The sequence below is a fragment of the Vipera berus genome, assembly GCF_964194415.1.
Source record: "Vipera berus genome assembly, chromosome: 1".
In the NCBI taxonomy this organism is placed as follows: domain Eukaryota; kingdom Metazoa; phylum Chordata; class Lepidosauria; order Squamata; family Viperidae; genus Vipera; species Vipera berus.
The window spans coordinates 35617623-35641437 of record NC_138202.1 but is presented as its reverse complement, the minus strand read 5'-3'; the positions used below and the strand labels follow the sequence as shown (position 1 = coordinate 35641437).

General features: G+C 40.7%; 1 protein-coding gene across 2 annotated transcripts in view; it reads left to right on the top strand.

Moving 5' to 3' along the window:
- RCOR1 (REST corepressor 1) overlaps positions 1-23815 on the top strand; it is a 170296-nt gene that overhangs the window by 29540 nt on the left and 116941 nt on the right. For both annotated transcript variants that reach the window (XM_081344820.1, XM_081344819.1), the window contains exon 3: positions 22927-23010. In XM_081344820.1, coding sequence (XP_081200946.1) covers positions 22927-23010 — 84 coding nt within the window. The remainder of the gene's footprint in view (positions 1-22926; positions 23011-23815) is intronic.

Here is a 23815-nt window from a genome sequence, read left to right as displayed (position 1 = left end):
GTAGCAAGCTGACATAGGCAAGTCCGAGCAGCAGCCTCGGAAGATTTGCTGCACCAGCTGCTTTTCCCCATCAGCCTCCTCCTCCGCTCCCTCGGAGCAGTCTTTTCCAAGGGGAGGAGAAGCCAGGACGGCAGAGCAGTCCATACCAGAGCTGGATGGGGGCAGGGCCGGTGCATGTCTCGCCTTAGGGTGGCTCCACTCTTCAATCAAGCCTGCTAAATTAATTTCAAATAATTTTGAAACAACAAATTACCATGTTTAATTTATTTATTTATTTATTTTATTAAAAAGTTTTAAAATACATTTTTAAACATAAACATAAATCCCTTCCCTCCCTAACCCTTACCCTAACCCTAACCCACCCAATTTCCCTCCCTTCCCTTCCCCACTCCCCCCCCCCCCGACTTCCCAAAGCTGAGTACAGGGTATTACTTCTAACAAACTTAATCTAAAATATACTCACTAACTATAATTACACTTTAAATCCAATTGCTCTTCAACTCTCCTAAAACATCACAATATATCTTTGTTACAAATCTTCTTTCACATATACCAAAGTTTTACCATTTCTACCAAGTTCAACACTTTCAATGTCCATTCTTCTATGGTAGACAAATCTTCCTTCTTCCAATATTGCTCCATCAAAAATCTTGCTGCAATTATTAAAGTCAAGATCAATTCATTTTCTATATCACAGTCTATGGTGATGCCCAAGAAAAATAGTTGTAGAAAAAACCTCCTCTTTTACCTAAAAAACCTATACATATTTGACCAAATTTTAATCCAAAAAACACAAATCCACCATACATAATAATACATCACAACCACCTCTCCAACATTTAAACATTGTGGGGTTAGGGAGGGGGGAGGGAGGAGACTATGGTTGCGCGGGAAAGGCACACCTTCCAGCCACCATAACGCATGCCAGGCCCACGGCCGTTCGCGACGGCGTACAACGAGGGCCAGTCGCCGATAACACCCAGTGGCGTACTGACGAACGTCCCATCCCTAGGATGGTGGGGAATGGCAGAAGGTGCACAGACAGAGGGCCGTATCGTCACCGGGAGTGTCATCTCCGCTCTGTAAAGGCGGTGAGACGCTCCGACCCTCTGTTCTCCCCCGGAGGACCCGGGAGCAAAGGTGCGCACCCTCCCATGCTGAGGCTGGTCTACCTGAATGCAAGGTCCGCAGCCAACAAAGCTCACCTCATTCGTGACCTATTGGAGAGTGAGCATGCGGACCTGGCCTGCATCACGGAAACCTGGCTGGGCCCAGAGGGGGGTGTTCCTCTGGTTGACCTCTGCCCGCCAGGTTTCCAGGTACTGCACCAGCCCCGGGCTCATGGGAGGGGCGGGGGAGTGGCAGTTATCATCAGGGAATCCCTTAGCCCGCGAGAGACCACCGTCCCTCAGATGGTCGGGTGTGAGTCTCTCCTACTGAGATTCGGCCCAGGGGCGCAGCTGGGTCTGCTGCTGGCGTACCTACCACCTAATCGTGCAGCGGCGGCCCTACCCGAGCTACTCGATGTCCTCTCAGAGTTGGTGGTTGAATTCCCAAGACTCATGGTCTTGGGCGACTTTAATCTACCGTCCCTGGGAGGATCGTCCGAACTGGCTCGGGAGTTCATGGCTTCCATGACGGCCATGGACCTGTTGCAAATAATTTCTGGGCCGACTCATGAGAGAGGCCACAACCCAGACTTGGTGTTCTTGTCTGGACGGTGGCGTGATGATGTCGGTGGGGGTGCCACAACTGTTACGCCCCTGTCATGGACCGATCACCACCTCCTGCGGCTAGACTTCCCCCTTGCCACCCCCCACCGTGGGTGCACGGTGCCAGTCAGATGGTACCGCCCTAGGCGCCTAATGGACCCTGATAAGTTCCAGGCAGCGCTTAGGGACTCGCATGCACCCCCTGCTCACAGCTCGGCGGAAGCCTTAGTGGAAGCCTGGGAAAAGGCAGCCACGGAGGCTCTGGACCGAGTTGTACCCTTGCGGCCTCTGACCCGGCGCAGATCCCAGCGAGCCCCATGGTTCACCGAGGAGCTCCGGGAGATGAAGCGTCGGAGACGGGGCCTAGAGAGCCGTTGGAGGTCCAGTCGATCCGAATCCGACCGATTGCGACTAAGAATCCTCACCAGGTCTTATCTCGCTGCGATAAGGGTGGCAAAATCCAACTACTTTTCCACCCTCATCGCGTCCGCAGATAATCGCCCAGCTGCCTTGTTCAGGGTGACTCGCTCCCTATTAAACCAAGAGGTGAGGGAGGAACCCTTGCAGGGTCGAGCCGAGGAATTTGGTCAATATCTGCTGGATAAAATCGCTCGGATTCGAACTGGTCTGGACTCCAACTGGGCTGAGATGGAAGAACAAGACATGGACAGTCTTGTCGACGTCATCTGGGAAGAATTTGATCCTGTAACTCCTAAGGAAGTGGACAGGATTATGAGAAGGTTAAGCTCCTCCACATGCTTACTGGACCCGTGCCCTTCCTGGCTGGCCTATGCAGCTCGAGAGGCGACACGAGGCTGGTTCCTAGCGGTCATCTCTGCTTCTCTGAGTGAGGGTCACTTCCCCACCGCCTTGAAGGAGGCGGTGGTGAGACCTCTCCTCAAGAAGCCCACCTTGGACCCATCCTCTTTGAATAACTTTCGTCCAGTCTCCAATCTTCGCTTCCTTGCGAAGGTTGTTGAGAGCGTGGTGGCGCACCAACTTCCTCAGATCCTGGATGAAGCGGTTTATCTAGACCCGTACCAATCGGGTTTCAGGCCGGGCTACAGCACGGAGACGGCATTGGTCGCTCTGATGAATGATCTCTGGAGAGCCCGGGACAGGGGCCATTCCTCTGTCCTAGTCTTATTAGACCTCTCGGCGGCTTTCGATACCATCGACCATGGTATCTTGCTGCGACGCCTCAGGGGACTGGGAGTGGGAGGCACGGTTCTGCGTTGGTTCTCCTCCTTTCTCCAGGGTCGCTCGCAGTCGGTGCTGACAGGGGGACAGAGGTCGACCCCGAGGCCTCTCGCTTGCGGAGTCCCTCAGGGGTCGGTCCTCTCGCCTCTCCTGTTCAACATCTACATGAAACCGCTGGGTGAGATCATTCGCAGTTTTGGAGTAGGGTACCATCAGTATGCTGATGACACCCAGCTTTTTATCTCAACTCCAAACAATATCAGTGATGCCCTAGACGTGATGTCCCGCTGCCTGAAAGCGGTCCGGGAATGGATGGGGAGAAACAGGCTTCAACTGAACCCGGACAAGACTGAATGGCTGTACGTACCGGGAAACCAGGAGATTCAGAACGTCCCACTGCTTAACATTGGGGACAAGTTACTTCCCCCTGTTGATAGGGCCCGCAACCTGGGTGTCCTCCTAGACTCGCAGCTCTCCCTGGAAGACCACATTGGAGCTGTGACCAAGGGGGCCTTCTCCCGGGTTCGACTAATTCGCCAACTACGGCCTTATCTGGACCTGGATTCCTTACGTACAGTCACCCATGCCCTTGTGACATCTCGCCTAGACTATTGTAACGCTCTCTACATGGGGCTGCCCTTGAGATCCACTCGGAAGCTTCAACTGGTGCAAAGTGCGGCGGCACGGACACTCTTGGGAGCCTCCCGATACTCCCATATCACACCTCTCCTCCGTGCGCTGCACTGGCTTCCGGCTGCCTTCCGTGTGAAGTTCAAGGTGCTAACGATGACTTACAAAGCCCTACATGGCATGGGTCCGGACTACCTTCGGGAGCACCTTCTGCCGATGTCAGCACCCCACCGTCCTGTGCGCTCCCACAGAGAGGGCCTCCTCAGGGTGCCACCGCTCAAGGAATGTCGGCTGGTGGCCCCCAGGGGGAGGGCATTCTCAGTGGGTGCGCCAGCCCTCTGGAACACCTTACCAACAGAAATCCGGATGGCCCCTGACCTCCGTACCTTCCGTCGCGACTTAAAAACTTTCCTGTTTCAGCAGGCTGGCCTGGCATGATAGCGTTAATTGGGGTCCCAGTTTGTGTTCATTAGTGTTTCTTATTATTTTTATTGTTCGATCTGTATACCTTCCTTCCTCTGTACACCGCCCCGAGTCCCTCGGGAGAAGGGCGGTTTATAAAAACTAACTAATAATAATAATAATAATAATAAACTAACAGTTTAAATACATACATACTAATTTTTGGGATCTGCGTGCCATTTATAAAACATTCTATAATTATTCCCTCCCAATTTTTTTATCTATATAGGTTTACATTCCTAAACCAAATTTTCCCCAAATGACCATCAATATTAGTTTTTAAATATTCTGGGCCCACCTTATCATACAATCTCTAACAAATTCCATTTCTAAGTCCATCAATACATTATATATCCTTCTTATATACGCTTGACTTTAGTCTCTACTGTTGTCGTTGCTGTTCCTTATGTCCAAGTGGAGCTCGTATTTTTCTTTGAATCTTTGGTTCTTCCAATAACACCAAAGATTGCGCAATTTTTGAAATTTGCTGTGTATCTTGTAACTGTCGGTCTCCTTCTTCCTTCCCTTTTTTAACTACTGAAGATGGCGGTGAGTCTGCACATTATAATAAAAATCACGTGCCTTCAAGACTGTATTAAGACGATATCTTACTTCAGCATAATTCACCACAATCCCCATTGGTATCTCCCATCTGAACTGACGCTGTTGTTTTTTTAATTCATCTGCCAAAAAGGCAAAATCTTTCCTTTTTCTCTTTTACCATGTTTAATTTACTCTGAATTGTGTAAACTGAATCATAAGATAGGTGAGGGGAATGCAGTTAAAATGAAGCTGAGTGATAACACGCAGAAAAATACCAGATTGGGGAAGACTTGATTTACAGTATGCATTTATACAACAAGTTTCTGCTGCAGACAGAAGAGCTGGAAGGCTTTTTAGATATAATACTCTAAAATTATATCTTAAAATCCCCAACCTAAAATAAAATTACGTTATCTTCTACATGTGTCCTGCAGCTTATATCAAAGTGAAGAATACAAATTGTAACTGAGTAAGACATGTGGAAGATTCATGAGGAAGAAAACACACCCCATACCTATCTCTTGTTTCTCAAATCTATGGACTTCTTAAAAGTAGGCATGTTTAAAGGTAAAGGTAAAGGTTCCCCCGCACATGCATGCTAGTCGTTTCCGACTCTAGGGGCCGGTGCTCATCTCCGTTTCAAAGCCGAAGAGCCAGCGCTTGTCCGAGGACGACTCCGTGGTCATGTGGCCGGCATGACTAGACGCCAAAGGCGCACGGAACGCTGTTACCTTCCCACCGTAGTGGTCCCTATTTTTCTACTTGCATTTTTACGTGCTTTCGAACTGCTAGGTTGGCAGAAGCTGGGACGAGTAACAGGCGCTCACTCTGTTACGCGGCACTGGGGATTCGACCCGCCAACTGCCGACCTTCTGATCAACAAGCTCAGCGTCCTAACCCACTGAGCCACCGCGTCCCTAGGCATGTTTAAATGGGGTTTATTCCATGTTTCTCTCAAGATGTTGTATGAGAAAAGACAAGCAGCACAAATGCCTCTTAAAGAGAGATCTTTTTTCAGATATAAAGGAAAAGAAACTGTCCCTGGCAGGTCAATATCTGCTGCCTATAGGCAATCCAAAATAGAATGTTTCCTTTTGATGGAAACTGCTGCATATGGATAGAATTCAGTTTTGCAGTGGGATGTTTGGAGCATTCTTGTGTGATTAGGGAAGAAGGTACTGGAAGTGAAAGAAAATTAAGAGCCTTTGTTTTTTTGTTTTTTAAATCTCCTTTCAAAAAACGCTCTCTGCCTATATATTAATGCATGTGGCAACCACGAATTACAGTTTCCTTCCTGAAGTGCCAGCTTCCTCTATTTTGTGATCATGTCTTCAATAAGGTGACATTTGCACTCGGAATTAAACACAGTGCACCCGATTTCTTGCACATCCTTGATTATAGTGGGTAGATGGATTCTCCATCCTTTCTTTCATCCTGATTGATTCATGTATTTTGTTTCTTAGTCTGTTTTTTTTAGATTTTTATCCTGCCTTTTTATATATAACCTAAGGTGGCAAATATACCAATACTCCTTTTTTTGTGCTTGACTACCAAGCTATGCTATCTTCCAAATTGTCTTGTACTGTAATAAAGTGTTGCTGTAATTTCTTGGATCTATATCTGTATTTGGCATATCTTAAAACAGGAGGATTTAAACATTTTCTGGCCACAGAAGCTGCTTATTTTTTAAAAAATGTGAAGGGTGGGATTTCTGAATGTTCGATGATAAGTCCCATAATTTCAGCTGTACGATAAAAACTAATAAAAGAAAAAAATTCTTTGGGAGGACTAAGAATTTCCCCCCTTAGTCCTTTGCAGAGAGAATAGTTTTTGTTTGTATATTTTGCCTTAGCCTGTTGTTTAACAAAACAGCAGCCCATTCTCACCCCATAAGGGACTAAGCCATTTCCCCCCTTATTCACTTGCGGAGAGCGTTTCACCCTTAAGCCTGCAGAACCCATTCAGACATAAAAGAAATCAGCCATTTCTTGCTATTGACTGACGTGGCTTGCTGCCCTTGATCCTGGAAGCAGAATATTGCCATCATGGATAGTAACTTATAACCAGGCTTTTCCTACCTGAATTTGCCTAGTCTGCCTTTGTTGTTGTTGTTGTTAGTTGCGAAGTCGTGTCCGACCCATCGCGACCCTGTGGACAATGTTCCTCCAGGCCTTCCTGTCCTCTACCATCTTCTGGAGTCCATTTAAGCTCACGCCTACTGCTTCAGTGACTCCATCCAGCCACCTCATTCTCTGTCGTCCCCTTCTTCTACTGCCCTCAATCTTTCCCAGCATTAGGCTCTTCTCCAGTGAGTCCTTCCTTCTCATTAGGTGGCCAAAGTATTTGAGTTTTAGCTTCAGGATCTGGCCTTCTAAAGAGCAGTCAGGGTTGATCTCCTCTAGGACTGACCGGTTTGATCACCTTGCAGTCCAAGGAACTCGCAGGAGTCTTTTCCAGCACCATAGTTCAAAGGCTTCAATTCTTTGGCGCTCAGCCTTTCTTATGGTCCAAGTCTGCCTTTAAGGAAATGCAAAAAAGTGACTGCAATGATCATACTACAATGCACCATTCACCTTTGTTGGATAATTTGGGAATTTTCCTTCTGCCTCATAATTTATGATTTTATTCTTGAGGTCCTCTCATTCCTGTGTCATTTTTACAGGTCATAAGAGAATCTGGTAAAAGTAAAACTAGAACAAAAAAAAATATAGGGAGAGAAAAACATTCATTTTGGAAAGTAATCACTATGGGGATTATGTGTTGCTTCTTTTACATTGTGTTTTAAAATATATAGAGGTCATTATAGAGAAGTTAGAGATTTTTTTGGAATACTAGTAAGAAGGCTAGGTTTTACCTGCATTTTAAGCTTCTTGGTGGCTTAAGTCACTATTCTCCTCCCCTCCTTTTCCTACTTCATGGCGTTGTTATCAGGGTCTCCTGATATTTCCTGCAATTCTCAGATGAAAAATTGAATAAATATAAAATTATTTCTGTAACTCTTGCAAAAATATCATTATATAAATACACACATTTCCCAGTTAATCATGAAGAATACTAGTGTACCATTTCTTTTTTATTATTTATTGTTTTATAGAGAATAAAATACAAAACAGTAAAACAAGCAAAATGAAACAAAACAAAAACATACATTCAACTCTAACAGCAACAAACAAGAAAAAATAGTGTACAAAAAAGAAAAAAAGTAGGCAATTAAATTTAACATTTATCATGTGGGATCCATCCTAGGTGGATTTATTTTTATTTTATTTTTATTACATTTATATCCCGCCCTTCTCCGAAGACTCAGGGCGGCTTACAAGCTTAGCAGTAGCCTTCATTCTCCTCCCCTTTTACACACACACACACATACAAACACTCACACACACATACGGAAGAAAGAAGAAAAAGTAATCAATAGGTTGAGCTAAATATTACACTAATCTTCAAATCCCTCCGTTAACCATCTGATATTATATTTAGTGCATAGAAAGTGTACAAATGGTTTCTAGTCTCTTATAAAGTTGTCTAGTCCATTATCTCTAATCAAAGCAGTTAATTTTGCCATCTCTGCTAGTTCAGTCAATTTCAAAATCCATTCTTCAACAGTTATCATCACTTTTTCTTTCCAGTGTTTGGCAAGTACAATCCTTACAGCTATCATCCTGTGAAGTAATAGCACCCCAAATTATTTTTCAATTGGCTTGTCCATCATACCTAAAAGAAAAACTTCAGGTTTCAGTAATATTTGTATCGTAAATATTGTTTGCATTATCATTGCTATGTTTATCCAAATATGTTTTCACATATTTGCAAGGCCACGTATGATAAAATGAACCTGGATTTTGATTACACTTCCAGTACTTATTAGAAATCCCTTTATACATTTTCGCTAGTCTATCTGGGGTCAAGTACCAATGATACACCATTTTATAAAATGTTTCTGTCAAGATTTAATGTGAATTTTAGTTCATTCATCCATACATTCTCCCATTTATCTAACATTGTATTAGTGTACCTTTTCTTAAAAAGATGTATATTATAGAGTACTCAAATGTATAAGTTATTATAAAGTATCTTTTTAAAAATACTGAACTGCCCATAATTAGGTTAAAAGTGAAGAGATAGTAGGCAAAAGAAATATAAGATTACAAATTTTGTAATTCCAAACATGGTAGAAAATTATGTGAGCTGTGATCCAGCACTTTTGGAGGGTGCCAAATGTTTGGGACTCTGACATTAATGGAGGACTCTTGCAAAGAAAATCTTTTTCTCAGCTTTTTACAGAGGGTGCTTTTGAGTTATGATGCCCTTTCTTCTTGATGCTTTCAACACCAATTGAATAGGTGTTCAGTGATGGTTTGATTAGATTAGAACTGGATGGGTTGGGCATTCTTATGCTGACTGAATTGCCGAGGTATGGTTGAAAGCAAAAAGTACCCTTCAAAGCTGCATCTATAGAATATAGCTTCCTGGTCTAGATTTACACATATCTCTTTGATAATGAATTTGTGGAACATTGAGGTTTGATAATACTAATAGAAGATTCTCTCCTTGGCTTCCAGGTCTTCCTTATTGACCTCAATATGATGTTTGACAAGTTTTAATCATAGAGTTTTCTCAGAAAATGGAGAGCAGAAATTATCTGAAATAGTCTTTCATAGCCTGTTCCAATTGTGCTGGATTACAACTGTAATCCTAATTAGCTAGGACAATAAATTTAGTGTGGGGAATGTGGTAAGTGGAAGCAAGACAGGTATGAAAAACTAGCAAAATAATTTCCTTAGTTTGACTGGTACATAATTTGCTTTCTCTTGTGATTGAATCTACATCCTCAAGGTTTAATGCTTATTAATGAAGCTTTTGTGTGTTTTTGCATTACTTTTGTCTACATAGTCTGGGAAGTTAAAAAATGGGTGAGAAATAAATTGTCTCCTCTCCCTCTGTTCTTTCAGTGAATGCTAGTGAGTGGGTGGGGAAGGAGAAGTTATGAAAAGATATCCTTTTTGTCTCTCCTGTATTAATAAATGTAGAAAGAAAAGGTTGTTACTGAGAGCATGTCCTTGAAAAGGATTGCAGCTCTTCTGGGTTAGCAACGGATATAGTATTGAAAAATTCTGTAATCCTTATGGTTTTCCCCACCCCTCTTTCTAATATCATTAGCAAGAGGTTGATTCTCATACAGACACAGAACCAAAAACCTCTCTTTTTATCACAAGGGAGTGTGTACATGTAAAGGACAAAGAAGGGATATTAAATTCTTCCCCTTGCTTTGGTTGGAACTTGTGAATGGACTGTATGCACAATTGACAAGGTTAGGAATAGGAAAAGGGAGAGAAATCTCCTTTTTGGAAGAAATCTTAAAACAAGCATGATTTATTTGGCTCACTATCTAATTTTATAGATAGCTCTGTGGTTAGTGATTGAATTTAACTAGAGAAAATAGTGATATAATAAGCACAAACTAGTGACTGACCTCCTATTAATGAATATGCAAGGAGAGCTTATGCCTGATTTGGGACCATTGCATGTGCCTGAGAATAGAGGGTGGAATGTGCAAAGACATGTATATTTTCCCCATAGTGCAAATGAATTTGGAGAGTAATTTTCACTGTTGGGCAGAATGCAAGGGATTCCTAAATCTACATTATACAATGACTTGGTTCAGCCATAAATTGTGTCATGTGTGAATCTAGTCAGTCTGATTTGCTAACTGTGGTTTAAAGCCCAGATGACTAAACATGGTTAAATGGATTTTGTTAACTTCTGTTCGATATTCGATATATTCAATATTTTCCACAAATAATTCAGAGCAGTCTTTAAAATCCTTCCATCATCTCGTAAAATAGTATCATCCACAAAGTCAAATGAAGCTGAATGTGGCTGGCTAAAACATTTTACTCCTTAGTCAGGATTTCCAACTAGATTTTCCAGTCTCTGAAGTTTGGTTTGAGAAAGTTTTTTGGGGGTGGGAATAAAGGATTTGAAGGCTATAAGTTACTAGTCTGTGGTTTAATATCATATAAGGTGCTTCCCTAACAATATACCATAATTTGTTTCTCAGGAGTGTTACTAATCTCTTTATCTGGAGAGTGATGTAGTCTGTTTTTTAAAAATGCTTTTCAGAAGAGAACTTATTTCTTGAATATTTATGCATGTTCACAAGTCTGCAAAATGCACCTACCTTAGAAATATAAAAGGCTTTTGCTTGGCTTCAGTGCCTACCCAGGTACGTCTTTAGATTCTGTCTGGCTTTACATTCCCATTTAATTTTAATGAGGGTGAATGAGTATTTCTTTTTTTTGTTTAAAAGACTGTGACAAAGGATGTTCTTAGCCCGAGGATAACTTTGCTTGCAGTCTTGTACTTTCATAGCTGTTGATTTTCTCTAATTCTTGACTATGTGCCTTCTGCTGCCTTTTCTGCTTTTATTTATTTTATTTATTTATTTTAATTCCATTTATATCCCGCCCTTCTCCGAAGACTCAGGGCGGCTTACAAGCTTAGCAGTAGCCTTCATTCTATGTATATGCCTGCTTATTAGGGCTTTCACACACACCCCAAGCGGCATTATTACAAAGTCAGCTTAATTGCCCCCAACAATCTGGGTCCTCATTTTACCTACCTCGGAAGGATGGAAGGCTGAGTCAACCTTGAGCCTGGTGGGATGCGAACCTGCACTAATTGCAGGCAGCTGGTGTTACTTAAGGAGGCATTAGCCCACTGCTCCACCAAGGCTCAGTTTTTTGTTGTTGTTACAAGCATGGAAAATAGTATCATGTTTTTTGGTTTACATGGATGGGGGAAATAAATAGGAACCAAATTAAATATTTGATTATGATTTAATATGGGGAATTATACTAATAAATAGAAGTTTAAAAAAGAAAATGATGAGTCCCCCCCCGTAATTTCTTTAAAACTGCAGTCTGTATTTTAAACTATCCAATTATTATAACTCTAGGGAATATAAAATATATTTAAATAATAAAATATAACAGCAAAAACATGATTTTTAAAAGCTTAAAGCTAGCCTCTAGTCTAGGGGGAACAGGTGATTGGCTGTAATAAATAACATCTTTGAGGAAAAAGCATTATTTTCTATTCCAAGACTTGTATGAAGAGAGTTCAGTAGACAGCAGAAAGTGGCACAGATTTGTTCAGAGAATCGACAGTATATTCTCTTTTCTAAATTGGCCTATATTACCTCCTCTGCTTGAGGCAACAAATAGACAGAGCAAGACTTTGAGTCAGGAGTTCAGGGGTCCTCAATCTTGGCAACTTTAAGACTTGTGGCCTTCAACTCTCAGAATTCTGTACATTGAAGTCTACAAGTTGCCAAGATTGAGGACCCCTGCTCTAGTTAGTGCTTCCCTCTCTTTTCTTTTGCCCAGATTGTGGCCTGATATGGAACATTACTAAACCCTCAAGTGAAGGCAAGCTGTGAAAGATCCAGTGTGGCTGTTTTCTTGCAGGAGAGAGATTGCAAAGAGATTGAGATGAGGTCTCTGGCTTGTGAACTGGCCACCTTACCAGCCATAAGCTGATTTCCTGATTTTTACTCATAAACGTACTACATTCTGCATTAGCTTTGATGCTGGAGGGTTATTGGTTTTAAAAAAGCCAACCATGAGAAACACCGGTTTTAAACATTACCATTCTTGTTGCTTTTACTAGGCTTTCTAAGCTCCTAAAGTGCTGTATTTTGAATGTTCCCCACCAAGACTTTGTTTTTAACAGTGAATGTAGAATCTGTACTAGATCATAAAAAACTTATTGGGTGAACTTTGTCCTAGTGACTTTCTTTCAGCCTGATTTAACTCATTAGAATTTTGTGGGTGGGGGAAGGAAATACTGTGGTCCTCAGTTCCTAAAGAAAAGGTGAAATATAAATTGGACAAGAAAAATATTCTGATGCCATTTTCAGTAATATCTTCCTTTCTCATCTTTACAATGGAGCCCAGTCTGCAGGTCAAAATTCTTATTCACAGTGGACTGATTGGAAGTGAATTATAATTGTACCTTAGCAGTAGTAGAATGAAAAATTATCTTTTAACACTTTTGCTGGTCTAGTATGTGAGTAGAATTAATTGTAAAAAAGTTCCAGCCTGGATGACATTTTAAAGCATCTTATCATTTTAACTTTGGATAGATGGCTCTGTAGTATTCCTCCTTAAATGATCTGGATGGACAGAAACAAAACATTGTGTGCATAAGTATTTATTGGATCTGAAAACAGCTATTTTCAATGCAAGAACACTTGTTCTTTTTGGCTTTTTAGTTAATCCTAGTTTGGGTATTTAGGTGATTTTTTTTCTTTTGATGTTTCTTTTTGTAGTGGGCTGTCACAGCACTTTCATCATAATTACAGATACTTTGGAGCCTGATTGAAATGCAAAATGGCTTCTTAATTTTTAATAATAGCGTGTGTCAAACCCCTTTGAAGAATCTTGTGTTCTTGAGAATTATTTTTCCTGTATCTGTTTTAAATAGTGTTTGCTCTAACTGAACATTAGTAGTGACCATACTTTGGTTTATATTTTGATATTGATTTATCCCAATACTAAAATTCAGATGATTTCAGTTAAGCAGTGTATTGATAGATGTATTTATTTCAACTTTATTTTGTCTTCATTCTGAGGAGCTCAAATATTTGGCTTACCTTGGCTGAACTGGGCTCTGAAGCTAACCAGGGTTCAAAATACGGTTGCTACAAAACATGGTTGTGTTCATGTATTGGTTGTTCTGAACTTGATTTGAGGGCATCCTTACCTGGCAGAAGAGCAGGTATTTTTAATTGCAAAGTAAAATCATACCAAAACATTATGAGTCAAAAAAAGGCCCCAAAGGTGACAGACTAAAATGTATAAAATATTGGTGCCTGCAACAGAAGAACTTCTCTGATATTCTGAACTTACTCTCAGTATCCTGCAGCAACTACATGATTTTGGAAGCATTACCAAATTTAAAGATAAGAAACAAGAGTCCTACATTTTTATTAAGGATACATTTTTAATGGAAGAGCTGCCTTCATTTGACACCTGTTAGGTGTTCTGAGATGATTTGGTTGGACTGCAAAGACCACTGCAGTCACATGATCAAAATTTGGATGCTTGGTAGTCCACTGCATTTACAATACGGGGGCACTTTTATTTCCCCAACCTATATTCCTCACCCCACCTTTGCTCTTTTAGCTGTGGTACTTTTCAGCAGTGATAGTAGTGCTGGAGCTAAAATAGAGGCCATTCTCAGCTGGCCTCACCACTTCGGGCCTCTATTTTAGCTCTCATTGTTGAGAAGTGCCACTTTAAGCCCTGCCCCATGGTCAGTCACCCCACCACCCCATACAAAGCCTTAGCTGCCCCTCTCATCCTGTGCTCTATAGACCCTACTACACCCCTGGAGGCTGTTCCCTCCATTCACCAAAAAGCGCACATCAGCCTTGCAATGCTTCAAAAAATCCTCAGAAGCTTTCTGAAGTATGGCTGAGGCTGCCAAAGGCCCTGGATCTTCAGCCCCCAGCGTCACTGCAACAGCTGAGGATGGTCTCTGTGCAGAGCGGCCAATAGGGCAGAGATGGGGTTAAAGGTCGATTGGATGGTGGAGTTGAAGAGGAGGCAGCCCCTTACTTTACCAAGGCTCAGGTCTGGAGGGACCAAGCTGGGAGTTGCTTGGGTCCTTACCTAGCAAATCCTGGTGGAATTTGGTTAATGAGGTCACAGGGACTACCAGGATTGCTGTCACTAAACCATGTGGTTAGATGACATCACACTTTACAGTCACATCACTTTAGTGATGGGAATTCAGCTCCTAATTAACATTGTAACTCGAGGACTACCTGTAGCAGCATTTTATGTGAGCGACTTTGACAATACTATATATGAAAGCCTTTAATTAAATAGTCCTTAGGAAAAAAGTCTCTAATAGCTGAAACCTTTTGTTCATAAAATTAATCAAATATCAAAGATGCATGACTGTCACATAGATTTGTCCCTTTAGTTTTGGCTTCTGTTATTATACTGATAAGCTGTTGGTTTTGTATTTAATGAAACCTAAGTTACAACTGTTGCTTATATTGCAGGTACTACAGGTGAAACTCGAAAAATTAGAATATCGTGCAAAAGTTCATTTATTTCAGTAATGCAACTTAAAAGGGGAAACTAATATATGAGATAGACTCATTACATGCAAAGCAAGATAGTTCAAGCCGTGATTTGTCATAATTGTGATGATTATGGCTTACAGCTCATGAAAACCCCAAATCCACAATCTCAGTAAATTAGAATATTACATGCAATCAATAAAACAAGGAGTGTACATAGAACAATATCGGACCTCTGAAAAGTATAAGCATGCATATGTACTCAGTACTTGGTTTGGGCCCCTTTTGCAGCAATTACTGCCTCAATGCGGCGTGGCATGGAAGCTATCAGCCTGTGGCACTGCTGAGGTGTTATGGAAGACCAGGTGCTTCAATAGCTGCCTTCAGCTCTTCTGCATTGTTCGGTCTCATGTCTCTCATCTTTCTCTTGGCAATGCCCCATAGATTCTCTATGGGGTTCAGGTAAGGCGGGTTTGCTGTCCAATCAAGCACAGTAATCCCACGGTCATTGAACCAGGTTTTGGTGCTTTTGGCAGCATGGGCAGGTGCCAAGACCTGCTGGAAAATGAAGTCAGCATCCCCATAAAGCTCATCTGCGGAAGGAAGCATGAAGTGCTCCAAAATCTCCTGGTAGACAGCTGCGTTGACCCTGGACTTAATGAAGCACAGTGGACCAACACCAGCAGATAATATTGCTCCCCAAATCAACACAGACTGTGGAAACCTCACACTGGACTTCAAGCATCTTGCAGTGTGTGTCTCTCCATTCTTCCTCCAGACTCTGGGTCCTTGGTTTCCAAATGAGATGCAAAAGTTGCTCTCATCAGAAAAGAGGACTTTGGACCACTGAGCAACAGACCAGGTCTGTTTTTCTTTAGCCCAGGTAAGACGCTTCTGACGTTGTTTGTTGTTCAGGAGCGGCTTGACAAGAGGAATACGACATTTGAAGCCCATGTCCAGGATCCGTCTGTGTGTGGTGGCTCTTGATGCACTGACTCCAGCCTCAGTCCACTCCTTGTGAAAGTCCCCAACACTTTTAAATGGCCTTTTCCTGACAATCCTCTCCAGGCTGCGGTCATCCCTGCTGCTTGTGCACCTTTTTCTTCCACACTTTTCCCTTCCACATAACTTTCTATTAATGTGCTTTGATACAGCACTTGGGGAACATCCAACTTCTTTTGCAATTACCTTTTGAGGCTTTCCCTCCTTATGGAGGGTGTCAATGATGGTTTTCTGCACAACTGTCAGGTAAGCAGTCTTCCCCATGATTGTGATTCCTACTGAACCAGACTGAGAGACCATTTAAAGGCTCAGGAACCCTTTGCAGGTGTTATGGCTTAATTAGCTGATTAGAGTGGGACACTTTGAGCCTAGAATATTGCACCTTTTCACAATATTCTAATTTACTGAGATTGTGGATTTGGGGTTTTCATGAGCTGTAAGCCATAATCATCACAATTGTGACAAATCACGGCTTGAACTATCTTGCTTTGCATGTAATGAGTCTATCTCATATATTAGTTTCCCCTTTTAAGTTGCATTAGTGAAATAAATGAACTTTTGCACGATATTCTAATTTTTCGAGTTTCACCTGTATATACAGTAGAATATGTTTAATACAAGATTTGATTTTTAGATGTAATAGGGTATTGTTAAATATAATAAAATTTAAATATTGCTTAGCTTGCAGCTCTTTATTTATAAAGACAGACTTAATGTTCATGGTTTGGTGTGGAAATGTTCTACCGTACTGTTTTTAACAGGCTTTTAAAGAATGCAGCCAAATACACATCAACAAGGATATATTCTCAAGTCTGGAGAATCTTGTTCTTGAATCTTGAGAAGATAAACCTAGGGTGCCAAAGGAAGAGGATAATTTTTAAATAAAATAGATGGGCTTAGTCTGTGATTTTAGTGGCTTTTTAAATATAGAATTTGTGTTACCTGTACTACGAATTAGTGATTTGCCTCTGAATTTCAATAGATTTATTTGGAGGATTTGGAGGAGTTGAGATGGGATGTTCTAGGTCTAGGATGTAGTAACAAAGGGGCTGATGGAAGCAGGCAGCTTATGGGCTGTGACCTGCCCACCCCTGCTAATGTAAAAAGGGAAAGGATTGCATAATTCATTTTCATTTTTTAATAGGTTGAATGATCAAAATATGGTAGATTTTGAAAACAATTAAATTATACAATAAGAATAGCAGCACAACTAGATGAAATTGAGTATTTTGAAAATGACATGTATTTTCTTAACAAAAATTATCAGATTAAATATCTAAGATGAAAAAGCGGTGTACAGCTCTTATGCCTGCTTTTTGTGCAGCAAAATCATTTGCAACAGAACATTTGAATTTTTGTAGTTCTTGTACCAGAGAAAACCTCTCCCATAGAGTTGAATTACTGTGAAGCATTTTTAGGGTTCTGCCGCCCTCTTGTATTCCTTTATAAGAACATCACAATTAAATTTACAGGAACATTAACATAAAGTACTGATATTTGTTAAATTTAGGCTTCACTTCTGATTGTAAATCCATTATGCAAATGAATAATAAATTGATCCCTTTGTCTAAAAATGCTAAACCAAATAACTCCTGCAAAATTTGTTTCTTTGTTTCTTTTCCATAAAACTCCTGATATAACGTTATTCTATAATGAATTTCTATATCCATTTGAAGTTTCACTTTGAAAATCCCAGTGAGAACCTAGAATTGCACAGAAGCTCTGAAAGTCTTACTGATTCTTTACATCTGCTCTTTTAAATAAAATCTCTCAATTTACTTTCAGTTCTGATTTCTGTAATAATGCTGAGAAAAAAAAGATTTCATAGACACAGAAACAATAGCACACAATAAGTACATTAGTAAGAATTAACTAACTGTAAGAAAACCTTTGAGTGACAGATCATATTCATAAACAGGCTACAATTTAGCAGAATACCGTATTTTCCGGCGTATAAGACGACTGGGCGTATAAGACGACCCCCTACATTTCCTGTTAAATTATAGGGTTTGGGCTATACTCGCCGTATAAGACTACCCCTCTTCCAACGCACACCAAATAAAAATTAAAAAAACATCAGATTTGATTTTAATATGGTAATTTTAATTCAAATGCTTATGACATGCAGGTGCTTAGTAGGAAAACTGTCACTTATAAACATAAGGCTCTTTGTCATCAAACATGTAAATATAAAACAGTGCAAGTGGATTAAAATATAATAATAATAATAATAATAATAATAATAATAATAATAATAATAATAATAATAATAATAATAATAAGTAGTTGGAGGGGACCTTGGAGGTCATCTAGTCCAACCCCCTGCTAAGGCAGGAAACCCTATACCATTTCAGACAAATGGCTGTCCAGTCTCTTCTTAAAAACTTCCAGTGTTGGAGCATTCACCACTTCTGGAGGCAGGTTGTTCCACTGGTTAATTGTTCTCACTGTCAGGAAGTTTCTCCTTAGTTCTAGGTTGCTTCTCTCCTTGATTAGTTTCCATCCATTACTTCTTGTCCTGCTTTCAGGTGCTTTGGAGAATAGCTTGACTCCCTCTTCATTGTGGCAGCCCCTGATTCCAGCAACCATTCCCTATTTTCCTAATTCACTTTCTCACTTTTCCTAATTCACTCTAAAGCTTTCCCTGCGCAGAGCCTTAAGTAACACAAGCTGCCTGCAATTAGTGCAGGTTCGCATCCCACCAGGCTCAAGGTTGACTCAGCTTTCCATCCTTCCAAGGTAGGTAAAATGAGGACCCAGATTGTTGGGGGCAATAAGCTGACTTTGTAATAATGCTGCTTGGGGGGGGAAAGCCCTAATAAACAGGCATATACACAGAATGAAGGCTATTGCTAAGCACATTGATTTGTGCTTTAAATTGTAAGCCACCCTGAGTCTTCGGAGAAGGGCAGGATATAAATGGGATTTTTTTTTTAAAAAAAAAGACCAAATGGGAGATCCGCTCCAGGTTTTCCAGCCAGCCTGCCCAGTTCCTGAGTCAAACGTGTCCTTAGAGCTAAGGCGCTGCTCTGGCTGCTGCCTTCCCCACCTGCCTTTCAAGCTGGGATATACTACAGCTGCTCTTCAACTTTAGAAGAAAAGACGCCCAGACCCCAGCCTGTAAAAAATCACAGACTGCAGCTTTTTCTCCAATTGGTCCCGCTTTCCCTGCGCAAACTAAATGGGAGATCCGCTCCAGGTTTTCCAGCCAGCCCTGTCCCTAAATTTTCAGCACTCGGCGTATAAGACAACCCCTGACTTTTGAGAAGATTTTCATGGGTTAAAAAGTAGTCTTATACGCCGGAAACTACGGTAATAAATTGGGATTAGTTACTTAAACGAATTAAATAATTCATGAATTGCACATGATCATATCCCTTCCAACTTTATTATTATTATTATTATTGAGTCAACCAACTACTTGTTGATGAATTTTGTAAATCTGCTGATTTCATAATGATTAAGTATATAACAAACATGGTGTCTTTTAGTTCCTGGAAATATGCAGTACTATTTTCCTTATTTAAAAGTTGTATTTTTTCCTCTTGATTGCTTCCCTTGAACAATTTCTTTTTCCCCCACTTTCTGTATAAATTTCTCTGGTGCAGGTCTCCACTACTGAAGTTTTATGTTGCTTAGTTTGTTGGGCCTGACAATTTCCTATATTTGGAACAGCCTCCCTTTTTCTGTCAGCCAAGTCAAGGCATTCTCTTTAAAATCCTTCTGAGACCACTTCTTGAATTCAAACTGTTTCACCTCTCTGCCTCTGCTGTTCAGCTGCCACTTGATTGTTTCTGTACCATCTTTCCTTTTCGATCTATGCCTGACTTATGCCAATTTTGTTCATTGTACTGAATAGGAGTTGTAATTCAACCTGATAGCTGCCAGATTGGTATATTTCAAGGCATCTTTCCCAATCAATTGTTCTAAGTTCTTGATCTTTATCTAAAAATAGAAGCCTGGAGAAGGAAAGTATTTCCCCCCCCTGTTCTTTAAGACAATGCTTCTCAAACAACTTTGGTGTTGGGTCTTGTAAGGCTGTTGGGAGGGAGTCTTATCCCATAAGAGCACCTTATTTTGAAGGCCTCTCTTTGGCAGGCTTGCCAGTTTGATACAAAAATGTTGAATGCATAGTATCCATACTGTGTTCTTTTTCTCCATTTTCATACATTATCTTTGCTTTTCAGTGGAGAAATAATCATTCCTGGAGAATACTAGGCTCTTGTACAAACCTTTGACCTTTTGACCTAACACCTATTTTGCCTAGGCCCTAGGACAGGGGTAGGCAACCTTGGCTCTTTTATGACTCGTGGACTTCTGGGAGTTGAAGTCCACGAGTCATAAAAGAGCCAAGGTTGCCTACCCCTGCCCTAGGGAATAATTGCTGAGGTGAAAAGGGGAAGGCTTGTGAGGAGGGCTTGTGAAGCTTCAACAAGGAGGAATGTTTTAAGAATGGAGTAAGGGATTAACTTAATTTGTTAATACCTTACTTGTTAATCATACATCAAGGACGTGGGATGATGGTGCTATATTACAGTGCTATGTATTATTGCACTGTTGGGAGAGATGTCTAAGAAACGTATAACCTGCCAATGTTTTGCAAGCTGTTGCATTTTAAGAACTGTTTAGGAGAAACTGATTTAAGGCAAGGAACACTTACTGCATCCTGTACCCAAAACAACTTATATAAAGCGAAAGTCCCTTCTTCCCCCACCCCCTGACTTTCTTAGGAAATGAATTGTTTGGAACATAAAATCTAACTTTTAGGAATTAGGCAAAAGTAAGTGCATTCATCCTTTTGATTTAAAATGGTTAAAAATGGTTTTAAATTGTGTTTGTTTTTTCCATATTTCCAATGAAAACAGTTTTGCTGTATAGAGTTATAGAGTTTGATCATTGTTTTATTTGATTTGAGCTCAAAATTGAGCTCAAAATTTACGTTGCTAAGTGACAAATTTGTTAAGTGAATTTTGCTCCATTTTATGAACTTTCTTGCCACTGTTAAGTGAATCCCTGCAGTTCTCAAGTTAGTAAACTGGTTGTTAAGTGAATCTGACTTCCCCATTGACTTTCCTTCTCCAAAAGCTGCAAAAGGGGATCACATGACCCTGGGACACTGCAACTGTTGTAAATATGAGTCAGTCACGTATATATTTTGACCATGTGACCATGGGGATGCTGCAATGGTTGGGTGAAAAAAGGTCATAAGTCACTTTTTCCAGTGCTGTTGTAACTTTGTATGGTCACTAAATGAATTCTTGTAAGTCAAGGACTACCTCTGCATGTAAAGATAAAAATAAGCAAAGAAATTGCTAGTGATATTTCAAATTCAGAAAATGAGACTGATCTAGCAACTCTTTTGTGTTTGGGGAAAAAATAATCTGAGCCACGGGGAAGAAGTATGTTTTCTATTGCTTCAGGGTTTTGTTCGCTTTTTCTTCTTCTTTAATGCTTCCCTTTAACTATTGCTAATAAATTAGGGCCCAGACTTCAGAATATGCATTTCTTTGAAAGGTCTGTACTGAATTTACCAAAAACCTGGATTCATGTTATTCCTTGCCTCTCCTTACATTCTCTGATCCTCCCTTCACCTCTACTTAACCTATTACTCCCTCCCCGCATCTGGTAGCAACAACCTACCTACTTGTGGGCCTGGGATTGGTGAGATTCTGCTGGTTTTCCTACTGACTTTGGTTGTGAGAAGCCAGAATGAAGTTGTGCTGCCTAACAGCTGTGGGATTCAGTTAACAATGGTCATTGGGACTGCAGGGATTGTCTTTGCTAAGCAAAGTGGTTCATGCTTTACCACCAGTTGCTTAGCAATGGAAATTCTGGTCCCAGTTGCCATTGTAGGTTGAGGGCTACTTGTTGATGGTTCAAAACTTACAGGAGCATGAACATAGTTCTTGTTTGCAATACTTTAAAGCAGCGCCTCCCTTTCTTGGGGTTGCATAGGGCTTCATATGGTCTTGGGGAAGAAAACTAAAACTGCTTTAAGGTGCTGGAGCGAGGGCCCAGTTTGTACTCTCATGTGCTCCAAAGCACTTTTTGGGGATTGAATTCAAAGCACTGCTCCAGCAGTTCCATACAGTGTATTAGCTGTGCTCCCTATATCAGGGGTCTCCTGATATAGGGGTCCATAGACCAGTACCGGTCCACACAAACAAGCAAAGCCCCATCCGTGGGATGCAGGCAGCACACATAATCATGCCCCCTCTGGTCCATGGAAAAACCTCTCCAGGTAAGTGGTTCCTGCTGCCAGGGGACCTCTGCCCTATATGATACCTTCCTTCCTTCCTTCCTTCCTTCCTTCCTTCCTTCCTTCCTTCCTTCCTTCCTTCCTTCCTTCCTTCCTTCCTTCCTTCCTTCCTTCCAATATGCTACGCAAACAGATCAGTTAATGCAGACATGTAAAACTTGTGACATCATGTGACATCACACGATGTATCGGAGCTTTTCCCCCATTGCCGGCAATGGGGTGGGCGCACTTTTATTGTGACGCGTCTGCCCCGTGGGCCGGCAGTTTGACACCCCTGAGTTAGTGAATATGCTACGCTTATGTTCTCCACTGTTTGTTCCTCCACATTCAGGAAGGAGCAGAACTACCTGTTCCCTTTGTACTTTTCAAATTGTCTGAAATTTGTCATGGATATTCCTTACCATTTGAATATATGTACCTTTCATCATATTTTGGCTCCAAACCACAAGGAGAAGATTTATAAGTTCTTAAAAAGGGAAGTGTTTAACAAGAATGTAGTTCAAAATATTCTGTTAGGTAGACAAGGAGATTGACTTAGTGTAAGGCAGTTTCCTGAATATCTCTATACTTGTGATGGCTGGAGCTGCCAGTGTTAATAACTGACCTGCCTGTTTGTGATGACACGATGCAGGCAGCATTGTCTTTGCTGGCTTTCTGTTTTCCTCTTGGCCAGCAGTGCAGGATGAATAAAATAGCAGCCTTTGCTGCATACCTGCAATTTGAACAGACAGGGTCTTTGGGATATCCCCATACAACCTCAGAAAAGAAAAATGCACAAACTTAAAACATTTTCCCTTTTTATCATTTTCAATTGTTTTTCCCAAAATACTGTTGAGACACATTTTGATTATTTGTGTGAATGGAAGGATGCTTTGGGTCTCAAATGTTGCAGAGCTGGTACATTTGTGTTTCAGCATTTAGGATTTTTCTATTCCTGTTTCTTTTGTTGTGTGCTTTGAGGAGATGAGCAAAAACATGGGAAGGTTTTCCTTTAACACATTTCATATTTATTTTCTTGTCAGCTAAACTTACCAAGCGATCTCAGGAGAGAGAGAATCTCGGTATGCTGGTCTGGTCACCCAATCAGAATATTTCAGAAGCAAAATGTAAGTTACTTTTTTGTTTCTGTTTTATTTACTTTTCTTTTCCATTGTGCTTTTTATTATATAAATAGTTAAAGAATAGAATGAAATGCCTCCAAATGTATTTGAATGTTCATATGCACCCTGTGACACAGTGATGCTTATTTCTAAATAGACGCATGCATGATTGCTCTCTTGACTTTTTTTTGTTCATCACATGTGTAATAAACGTGATTAGAAAGAGGATTATTACTTGTCACAAGAATATACCATAGACATTTTATATATATTAAGAATAGGTTATTTGCTACTTGTGTCTTTATTTAGTATTGACCTTTTATCTTTATCATTGCACACTAGAAATTTGAAGCAAATATTGCCTTGCATAAATGAAGTGAAGTGATGGGAAGGACCACAAAAGCAATCTAGAATGTAGAAATTAGTATTGCAATTCCTGCATCTGGTTTAGAATCATATCTTTGTGTAATATGTTGTACTACTAGTGCAGCTCCTGTATGAGGGAAAAAAGCCAATCACGAAGGATTTAACTATAATTCCTGTGTTTTCTATGTACTTGAAAGCTATGGTTAACAGTTGAAAAAGTCCCCGAATGTTAAACTATGACTGGAAGTCTGTTTAATATCCTTTCTTAAAATTAATGCTGTTTTTTTGTTTGGGAAAAATAAGCCAAAATTAATTTTAGATCAAAGGAAACCATGTTTGTCTGTAAAAATAGCATCATAAGCTAACTTTGAGTAATAATTTAGTACCAAAATTGCACAAAATTATGGGCAGGCTTTTAAGATCATTGAAGCTGGATGGAAATTAA